This window comes from Myxine glutinosa, chromosome 5 (genome assembly GCF_964187855.1).
Source record: "Myxine glutinosa chromosome 5, kmMyxGlut1.1, whole genome shotgun sequence".
In the NCBI taxonomy this organism is placed as follows: Eukaryota; Metazoa; Chordata; class Myxini; order Myxiniformes; family Myxinidae; genus Myxine; species Myxine glutinosa.
Genome location: NC_136265.1, coordinates 161,180,341 through 161,191,561, shown reverse-complemented (window position 1 = coordinate 161,191,561; position 11,221 = coordinate 161,180,341). Strand labels below are relative to the sequence as shown.

Below are 11,221 nucleotides of genomic sequence, written 5' to 3'. Positions count from 1 at the left end.
GTGTTGTTGTTGTAAGTACCTGTGGTACTTTCAGTGCAGCTTGTAGTGGATTGGCAGGCAGAGTCCATGCAGGGGATGCAGAGCTGAAACGACCAATAACGAATCACTCGAGTGTCCTCACGAATGAAGGAACAGTGGCGCGTCCGCCTGCTTGACCGAAATCCTCAATGCAGTTTAAACATTTGCCGTCATCCTAATTGACCATGGATGATTGCTCATAATTTCCAAATTGTAATATGCCAGAATTAATACCGAAGAAGGAAATAGCCGTTTGGTACAATACATCAAAAGGAAAATCTAAACTTGTCACACTTTTCATCTTCCTTCATACTACTGTATATCATGCTTCTTTACTTGTCTGTAAACTATTCATCTCATCTCTATAAAGTTAACTAGTAATGACAAAGCTTAACTCTACGAAGCCTATACTGGCAGATAAAGCTGATATCCTTTCAGGGGACAGCAGCACGATTCTAGATGAGGAAAACCTAAATTTTGCACGACAATTATATAAGGGTTGTTGTCTTTCTTAATCATAGACGTTTTGGTGTGAGGTCTTACCTCCTCACATCGTATTACATCTGATACAAGGAAAGTCCTTGTCCATGTCAAATTGCATGTACGATTATCCCCCGGTCAGGTGGCACTCGATATAGAAACTTGGTTTGATGTTTGAGAAATGTATTACTCTGGAGGATGGAGAAGTGCAAGCCAAAAGACCAATCAGATGCTATGTTCTGTGACAGGGTGCTCACAACCGAGAAAGCTTGCAGAGCTCTAACTTTGACTAGCAGCATCAGCAACTACCTCCCTGGCTTCGTCATTACACAATCCCCTACTTGCTAAACATGACCTTTCGTTCAAAATGGATAGGAGAATATGCACGTCCTGAGATGAGGCCACTGCGATACCTGCAACTGACACATTACATCTCCCGAGTCCACCAAGGTTTGTATTGCAGGCGTACACACCATCAGCTTCGGCACAGCTTGCACATGGGAACAAAAGGTTATCTTCTCCACATAACCACTACACAGTACACAGTACACACTGCCCATTGATCAAGAGGTGATAATAGTGACCAATACAAATCTCTCCTTGCTAATTATACTTTCTCTTACCATAGCTTTTCCTATGTACAAAGTAAATCTAATACTGTAGTTCCTGAAATGAAACCTTTCTCCATCATCACAAATATCTCTTCTTGGTCTGCATGCAGAACCTCTTGCAATTATCAACCGACTCTAGCCACCCTTCCCTCCCGCTCCCACCTCCAGCAATGTGCTTATTGCCATGAATCGCACCTGCTCTTCAGCACTAAATGCTCACTGGATCAGGTCTGACGTCTGTAGGTTCTTTTGGTCTCAGTGGATTGTTGAAAGTTCACGTTTTGTGCACAGTCTGATGTCCACAAACCTATAAGCCACAGCTTGCAAGGTTATAAACATCGACGATTTCATCATCGAGATGGCAGTCGAATGGACAATGAAGTCTCAACTTGGTGCGAATGATATGTTGCAAATGTTCATGCCCGCATGCCCGGATCTGGATTGTCCGTACGCCCAAGGGAGACCACTCCATATGCAAACACGTTCCAGAAGATGGCAAAGGCGAGAAACCCAAATGATGGACCGAGAGCAACCCACCACAGAAGGCGGCGGGTGGTCGGCCAACGTTGCGCCCGAGGAGCCAAAGCAGCGACTCCAAGGGTCACGCCTGCCAATGAACCAGCGACGTGGCCTGCAAAACTGGGCTGTGGTAGATCACCAGGGGATAAACGTTGCCACACGGCACGACCTAGTTCTGCACTCACTGTGCAGAGAAAGAGTGGGGTGGGGAGGGGGGGGGGGTGGGGGGGTAAAAGCATGAAAGATGGGGAAGGGGTGAGGTGGAGGGACAATCTTGTTAATAATACCCAAGAGTCACCTTCCTCCAGTACTCCAAAATTCACAGCCAGGATCCCAAATTCAGCAGGAATTGCATCCTTCAAGTTTACCACAAGATCATCCCTTTCTTTTTCCCTGATCATCCCTGATCATCACTTTCTCAAGAATTACAAGGACAGTTGCCCATGCACAAATCAACACAGCATATGGGATTTGAATCTGCATTTCCAGTACCACAAACTTTATGCTCAGATGGGAATGCGAAAGCAGATCAACCCTGTCAGCGAACTCTAATCCATCAAAAATCAAACAGTATTTTGTTAATCGATTTCTGTTTTTGTCAAAAGTTTTAATTTTCATTCCCATATCTGCATTCACCGCTTGCCCCAGAATTCAATGCACCACACGTGCTTTAGTCTGGCCTTTGAGCTGTCTAGTCTGTGTTCCAATCTCGAACCAGCTATAAACTGTCATCCTGGTGTTTAGCATGTGGGGTGAGGCATCGGTGTGTGCACCATCCTTCGGATGGACGCTAAACTAGAGGATCCGTCTGCCAGTACTCGTGGTATTGGTAGACATTGAAGATCCAATCGAAGAGTAGGATCTTTAGTGCTGGCACTCTGAACGAATGACAAACTAATACCTAAATCATCTCCAGTAAAATATCAGGCCTGGCCACTTGGTTACACAGTCCAAAAAAAAGTCGATCAATGGCCAACTCCACAAGTACGGAATAATTGGGACATTAAAAGTCGTAGTCGTAATCACATGCTTCAGTACCTAATACGTAGATAAAAACTGAATCGTGGTATTCGGTCCAATGGCAAACTCAGTGCTGCCAAAGCAGGAATTTGTTCAGGGTGCTTGTGATAGCTCACCCAGATCAACATCTATCTGAAAGACGGCGCATACACCCTAGAATTCAATTCAATGCCTTGTCCTGACTGTCCTGAACGTAGAGCAGCAACGAAGGTTGGAAAGGGTGGAAATGCGAATGGTTCGACGGATGTGCGGAGTATCGTTGAGAGAGAGGAAGACAAATGATGAATTGCGAAAGATGATGGGAATAGAGCCTGTGATTGATGCTGTGAAGAGGAACAGGTTGAGATGGTTTGGTCATGTGTTGAGGAAGGATGAAAGTGACTGGTTGAGAAGAGTGATGGAAATGAATGTAGAAGGAAGTAGAAGACGGGGAAGACCGAGAAAGACTTGGCTAAAGATGGTGGAAGAAGAAATGCGGGCAAGGGGGTTAACAAGGAGAGATGCAGAAAATAGGGCAAAATGGAGAAGATTGTCATGGGGACCGCAAGGCTAACCCCCGCTCTAGCAGGGAAAATGGCCTTTTAAAATGCATGTTGTTGTTGTTGTTGTCCTGACTGTGAAACACCAGGAGAGGTTCAAACCGAGGATAGACAACACAGATGCAAATGTGCATACCTCAAAGTTATCATGCCAGCCCAGTACGTAGATAGCTTTAAAGTTCAAACTCGACGAAACTCCGACCTCAACGAGAATGAAACATTTCTAAAAATTGCATTTCTGGAAGCTTCAAAATATAGAGCCAAAAAACCAGGCAAATTTACAATGCTTTCTTCATCGTCAACGTATCAGGCAAATTTAACTTGCATTTAATTATCAAATTATAATGCGCAAGTTCGGTTTGAAAATAACATGTACGTGTTTCAGTGCAAGATAAAATTTAATAAACTCTGAACTATTTTTGGCTTTTGCCTGCTTCATGTGACCCCCTAATTACCAACGGTGGTAGCATATAATTTTCTTAAATGGATCCACTCTTGAACTTGTTGCCATGGCAATGTGGAGAGCTCAACAAGCAAATTGGTCACACCAAGCACCATGGCACAGTTTGCTGAGCGGTCTTCAATCGGAGCAATTTGTTACTCATCGAGAAATGTCAACCAGTGAAAATTGCATTGCAAACTCAGCTACAGGGCCATGGTGACTGTGCGCCGTTATCTTCGAGTCATGGTTGCACCTTTTGCATCTCTTCCTCGAATTGCCTTGCAAGCTTTGATCAGCGTTCATCATTTAGGGACTCCATTAGTGCAGACGTAAACTATATCGAGGAATAGAGCAATGACAAGGTCAAGGCCTTGAAATTGTCCAGGGCTGCAGCTCGATTCATCATGTTCAGTATAGCCAATATGCAATTGGTAATTTGATTATTGGCAATAATTTGATGATCGCATCCCTTGCTGTCAGTCTCCATCTATTCTCTCCGTCGGCCCTGCTGTTGGCATTTCCCCCTTCTCTTTCTGCTGTTCCTGGTGTTATGTTGCGTCCTGATCCAACATGTGTTCTAGCTCTTTCATGAGCCTCAACTCTGCATGCAAAAAAAGAGAGACGTCAAAAATAAAGAACCAAATCAACTTGGATAACCAATTAATGGTTCAAGAGCTAGGTTCCACAAATAAACAGGTTTTAAATATGATAAAATAAGGTCATTTTGAAGAGATTACAAAGGTATGGTTAGAGGGTGAGAATGAAAATTAAATAAAACAGCCTTCATGTGGTGCCAGCAGAACGTGTGGCATTGTGGAGCGCACAGGAAATGTGTCATAAAGTAGCAGCAATAGAAAATAAATACCCACAATCTTTATTTAGTCATGTTCATTCATTAATGCCTTTAATTTCAGTTACAAATTTCGGAGATATAGAGGTGTAACGTTTTTCCGAGATGGAGTCCGTACCAGTGACCTATGATTTCATAATTATGAATAAGAAAAATCTACAGGCAGAGGCGCTCTTATGGTAAAGTTTTGTGTCAATCGGACCAATGGTTGCCGAGAAAATGAATTTTAAAAATGCAGACACGCACGCCACACGTACACAACCGAATGCCTAACCCTGCTTTTCGCTTCGCAATCGCAAGTTAATAACAACCCGAGCGTTCATAGAACACCTTACCTTGGTTATTGCGTTTCCGAGCACGATCTACATTTCCTACATGACATTTTGTCTGAGAGAGCGAGCGCTAAATTTGATGGGTTGAGATGATGTAAAATGCCGTGATATTTTATCCAAGTACTGCTCAGTGGGTAGGTTTTGAAAGTGCCAGTAGGGTGATTTGTGTTCTAATGTTTAAGTATATAATTCAATTGAAATAAAATAACAATTTTAAAAGCTGAAGTTTTTTGTTTTTTTTACCACCACTGATGCAGATTCTTTTACACCACCTTTAACACGTTCCGTTAATTATTTCTGCCGGTTGTTTGTGTGGTGAAATTGTCATCTAAGTTACGACCCTGGTGTTATTCTACTCATTGCCACTACGCGGCTCCTATAAAGAGACTGCCCTTCAGCGCAGAAGGAAGTTCTGTGCCATGTAATTCTATAGCATCTCCGGGGTTCCGTAGAATGGTAAGGATTCTGCATTGTGCGCTGCATGCTCGCTTGAATAGATATCATCTGTATGTACCTGAATGTACCTGTAGTAATATTAATACTATGATTGCTGGTTCTCCCTTTAGATGCTGTCTGAGATCGATCACGATTAAACTCAGCTCTGAGACAATGTAGTATCTCTGATTATTACAACAGTTTGTGTCCTTTATGACACTCCTAAAAACAGTAAGTTTCCTGTTTGGAATGATTTTCAATTTTGTTTGACTGCCAGAAAGGGTAAAACAATTACCTCACTCCTCTGTGCATGTGCACTCAGGACGAGATACCATGCAATTTGCAAAAGTACTGCTAAACTCCAGGTTTATGTTCCGATTCGTGTTCAAAATATAACATTCAATTGAAATGAAGTAGTTCCTCGATCATAAACTGACATCTGTAGACAGACATACAATGTGAACCAATTGCTTAACCCCACTTTTCTCTTTGCACGTGTGGGGTAATAAATAACAAGTACCAAGTGGGGTCCACATGCTATGCCCCCATTGTTATCAAGACAACTAAACCCCATCCCCTTCCCAAAACCTTCATCCCCCCTCTCCCCCAATTCTCCTACCCATGGAGCCTATACTATCCTTGAAAAGTTTTGTCACAATCAATTAAAGCGGTCAAATAGATTACCCTTCCCCCTATTCCAAATACCCCCTTAAATCTCAAAATATATTAAGGTAATAACTTCATTTTTTTTCATCATCATCCTGCCCCAACCACCGCAACACTATCCCCACTAGGTTTGGTGGTAACCACTCATGCAGTTACAGAGATCCTCACTCCCCCATATTCTAAATCATCCCTCAATTGGAAAGTCTATATGGTATTCCCATTATGCAAGCCATGTTTGGTCGCACTGTGACCCATAGGGCTGGCCTGAATAGCCAGACCCCGATATAGAGACCCCCCTATTCCCACACCCACCCCCGCCCCCTCCTAAAATTACTATCCCCCTATTTTTGTATATCCCATTGTATCTGCAAAATTTGGTTGTGATCATGTAAGCCATAACAAAGATCTCCAACTCACCCCTCTTCTCCACCCCCCTAAGATTGACACTCCCCATAGAGCCCCCATTATGTCTGCAAGGTTTGGTGACCCTAAAATGTTCTATTCTTAAGATATATAAGGGAACTAAGAACTATAAGGGAGCTTTATGTTTGTGGAAAATAAGGACAGCTTGATGTTTGTGTCAGCTTCACCTGATGCGAGACTGGTTAGCAAACGCCACACATAGACCAATAATAATTTCTCTTACAATTAACTTCTGCATGGGGAGGCCATTAGGCCCATCAAACCTGTGCAATGGTTGCCAACCTATGGTTGTTTGTCCTTGCTCTATCCTTTTAAAATGCTGAGCGACAAGCAGCACGTACCATTTTTAAAAGTCTTTGCTATGACTTGGCCAGGGTCAGGTTTGAACCACCAACTTCCAAGACTAAAAGCAAACACCCAAACCATTACGCCACTGAGTCCTAACACAAGTCCATCTGATGCCCATGTTTCTGAATTATTAGTGGTATTGATCAATCCAAGACAGCGTTAAAGCATTGTGCGATAATAAATTAATCGACTGTGCAGAGCATTGAAGCACGATCGATTCCTGGTCGCCCAAAGGTGAATGCCAAGCTGAGAAGAGGAACCATGTCGGTACAGTGTGCTCCAGCTCACTGAATACGATAAACAAACGTTGTTTGTGAGATACTCAACAACCGGTACCTATGCGTAATCAAGATAAATTTGGCAAACGTTAAGCTGATGGGCCAGAATAATACCTCATGCCACATGAATAAAGCTATAAACTAAGCAAAGTTGAGCAAAGTGGGGAAAGCATTAGTGGAGTGCTAGTGAAGGGAGTGGGGTGACAAATGTGAGTGAAGTGTGATGGAAGTCGGTAAGACTCACTACTTGTGACAGCAACAGCCATCTGCAGGAACTTGAGTGGACACTGCATGTCTGCCCAGTTCTGTAAAACAACCAAGCAGTGTGCCTTGGTGCATGCCTGTCGCCCTTCATAAACACAGAACAGTAGAGCCAATTCAAGGAGTAGTGTTCATGCACAGGGGGGTGCAGCACGATAAGGAGAAACTGCGAGTAATAATAGAGTTTGAGATGTTCCATAAAGAAAGAAGAAGAAAAAAAAGGAAAAGACTGGCAGACACACTTCCGCCTCTGGAACAAACTCCCTCACTCTCTTCAATCCCACTCCTCCCTCCAGGTCTTTAAAACAGCTGTTCACCACCATCTCTTATCTTCCCCCATCCAAAACCTTCATCTTTTCTACCACCATTAATTCACCCCAGATGCAATTTTTTTTAAATACCGACTTCTTTCCTGGAAGTTATAGCAGTGTCATTGTGTTTTATACCTCTCCCACCCCCCCCCCCTTCCCATGCCTCCTCCCCCCCAAGCCCTCGACCTCCCGATGTCCCTGCTCTCAAATGTTGTACTTGTGTGCTTCCCCCTCTCTCCCCATCTTGTCTTCCGCTCCCTTTATCATATGTTTTATATGTGTCAGTTTGTCTTTTTGTGATCAATGTTAGCTCTTACACGAGCCTCGACCTTGTATACAAAAAAATAAAAAATAAAAAAGGATTCTATTATGACTCACCATGGCAGAGAGGGCAAGATGTGCAGTTAGTAGGGCATATAGACCTCCAGATCCACCCACTAGGGGAGAAGACATGTCTACAACAGAGGCTAGCAAAGAACCTGGCAGGGAGAAAGAAACATAATTAAAATGTGACTGCAAACTATTGGGAATTATAATATACATAGATCGGTGACAGGAAATCATCAGTCAGTAATGTTAAGAGCTTTATATTACAAAGGCCCTAGGAGAGACAGATATGATGCTGTGGCTCAAGCTCATAGAGGAGAGCAGTATTCCATCGAGTTATGGACAAAGGCCCTGTACGCTGTGAGTAGTTTGGATTTTCCAAGGAATGATTTAGAACAAGGAGATTATCCAGTTTGTGCCTGGCTTTGAGGATAACCTCATTATATGGTCATCCCGGAAGAAGCCATGACTGATGCTGACACCTATACGTTCAAGAGACTGAACCTCTTCCAGTGACTGAGCATCGAAATAGATAATTGGGTTTGTTTGCCATTCCTTCCAGAGCGACAAGATGAGAGACAGATTTTGCAGGATTGAAAGACGTTGCATTTATCATACCAGAATCTAATCAATTCCAGATCAGCAGAGAGTGATGCAGCTGCCTTCTGCCTGTCATTGGGATGGAATCACTGCATGAAAAAAGTAATCTGCAAAAAAGGAAGAGAGGATTTTCCAGATCATCACAGAGGTTGAATAGGTAAAGGATGAATGAGACTGTGCCCGAGACAATGCCTTGGGGTACTCAAGCCTCCACTGGGAGAGGACAGGAGAAGGATCCATTGATAGTAACATTTTTATGCATGAATGGTCAAAGTCAGAAAGCCAGGTATGACAGTGGCCTTGTGTGCCACAGGTAGCGATTTTGACAAGCAGTGCTGGATGCTAGACTGTGTTAAATATTTGAGATATCTCCAGGGAGATGGTCCTGACTTCCTCTGACCTTTCCTGGGGGAGATGCAGAGCATGTCCATAATTGAGTGACCAAGACAGAATCCAAAATGATTTGTCAGAGATCAGGTTTGTAATGAAATTGTGTCTAAGTTGAACCCAGGTGCTATGCTGTCTCCGACCACTGAGAGGCTTCCATAAGAACTCGGACGGACACCGCTCCGACACATTCCTGTGACATTTATTCTGTGTGGCAGTGCATACTCGAATGGTGCGTATTGCTAGATGTTCCAGGCTTGCTTGCACTAATTGCTAATCCATTGTTACTTCTATGATTATGATGCTTGTTGATTTCTTACAGGTGTTGCTAGAGATCGAAACTGAATTAAACCTACCATTGGGACAATGTTGTAGATCTGGTTTTTACAACAAGGTTGCTTGAAAAAAAGGAGGAAAGACGACATCAGAAGCAAAGTCCTGGATTGATTCCAGGAATTTGCTTGTAATTGGAAGTAAGCTAATTGGCCTAAAGTTGAGAGGATCTGTTTTTGCTCCCTTGTGATTGGGAGTATTGTTCACCGGCTTCCAAGCAGATGGGAGGAGGCGAAAATGGGATGTAAAGATTGAAGACAGCAGACAAAGCAGAAGCAAGAGCAGCAGAGCAGGATATGAGAACATTGGAGAAGGTAGACAAAATTCTCTACTGCCTCCTTTCTGGTCTTGCACCCTACCTCTGCTCTTTCTGTGCTTTGTCCTCACACCTCCCGCTCTCCCTCCCCAGTCCCCAGGTTTCTACAGGGCTCACACGGTCCATCATCAACTCCCTTCTGGTGAAACTACCTAAATCCAGAATCATTGCTCACCTTCACCCAGTCGTTCCTCTTTTTTCCTCGCCTGTGGAACCAACATCTCATTAAAGACAACCCTCATACCCACTCTCACTCATCATTGTTTTAAAGTCTTTGGTATGACTCAGCCGGGGTTCGAACCACCAGCCTCACAGCGGATGCTCTATCCATTAAGCCACCGAGGCTCTAGCTCTTCCACAAGCCTCGACTTTGTATACCACAAAAAAGGTTTGTATACCTCCAGGTACACAATCTGGAGGCAGATATTCTGCCTCGTCTTTAGCAGAAGCTGAGGTGAGGACATTTTGGGTGAGCAAAGAGATAGAAGAGGACTTGAGATAGTACCACTAGGACTTTGAGGATGGACATTTGATGGAATCAACAGAACATTGACCGAAATATGTTAACCGCAGTGGGAAGCAAGGAGAAACTGATGTTTCAGGCATGCTTTCCTTTAAATAAAATGAAATGGTGGAATGTTTTTACTCGGAAATGGATTTATCAGAATCTGGTTCCCTTTGCACACAAACATTTCTGTGAACAACTTTGTTTCCACGAGTCCTTTGCAAAGCATCAGGTTACAATTATTATAATCATCCTTTATATTTCCAAAATCTGTCAACCTGTAATTTTTTTTTTACTCCTTTGATCAAACTTTTCACCTGAAACAAATTGTTTAATGTCGAAGTGAAACTTAATCTACATTACATATGCACATAGTTACCTGCCAAAACACCGGAAAAGTAGAGAAGAGCCACAGGTAAAGTGCCGTGTGCCATTTCAAGCATGACTCCAATGAGCAGCTGCCCAAACACGACGTACAGCAGTTGTGGCAAGCTAGTAGGAAGAGAAGCATTACATTAAAGAAGCATTACACAAAGTGAGAATGCCACTGTTGGTAGGGAGCGTTGAACCTTGAAATCTAACCCAGAGCTTAATATTTAATGGTGACTTGTGCCTAAAATGTCACCCTTTCGTGTTACGAGCCATATTGTATCCCAGAATAACATTATGCAGCCATGATGCAGTTTCAGCTCGAAATCACATTCGACAGGCACATCTCACTGCTGATGAGCAAAGCATTTTTGCGTCATAACACCATGGTGATGAATCTAAATAACCTGCAGTCATTGAACTACGCTGGTGAGCAAAACATTTTTTCTTTCATATGACACGACTCAACACAGAAAAAAAACTACAATGGCACTCAGTAGAGCGCATTCCTCCGACAGGCTGAACAGTTTACATTTTGTATCCCACTGATTGGCCAGATCTGCATCTGGACCTGAACCAAAATCGAATTGGCTCGGTCTTGTCACCTAACCAATCATCCACCTAGTTTTGTCATAATCTATCCACAACTTTTTGAAATATCGTGCTATATATTATTTTTGGCCTAGGTACACAATCTTGTTAAAGTCCTGGTGAGCCCTTCAGAAAGTATTCACACCCCTTTGACCTTTTCACATTTTGTTGTGTTACAGCCTCAATTTAAATTGATTAAATTGAGATTTTTTTGTCACTGCTCTACACATAATACCCCATAATGTCAAAGCAGAATTATA

At 43.0% G+C, this 11,221-nt stretch overlaps 1 protein-coding gene across 2 annotated transcripts in view; it reads right to left on the bottom strand.

The window, feature by feature from the left end:
- Positions 1 to 935: 935 nt before the first annotated feature.
- Positions 936 to 11,221, bottom strand: part of LOC137426851 (rhomboid-related protein 1) — a 48,409-nt gene continuing 38,123 nt past the window's right edge. Inside the window, exons 5-8 of one of the 2 annotated variants that reach the window (XM_068115808.2) lie at positions 10,381 to 10,493; positions 7,912 to 8,012; positions 7,206 to 7,266; positions 936 to 1,812 (exon numbers count right to left, since the gene is read on the bottom strand). In XM_068115808.2, coding sequence (XP_067971909.1) covers positions 1,526 to 1,812; positions 7,206 to 7,266; positions 7,912 to 8,012; positions 10,381 to 10,493 — 562 coding nt within the window. In that variant the 3' untranslated portion in view covers positions 936 to 1,525. The remainder of the gene's footprint in view (positions 1,813 to 7,205; positions 7,267 to 7,911; positions 8,013 to 10,380; positions 10,494 to 11,221) is intronic. The other variant, XM_068115809.2, reaches the window with a different exon arrangement.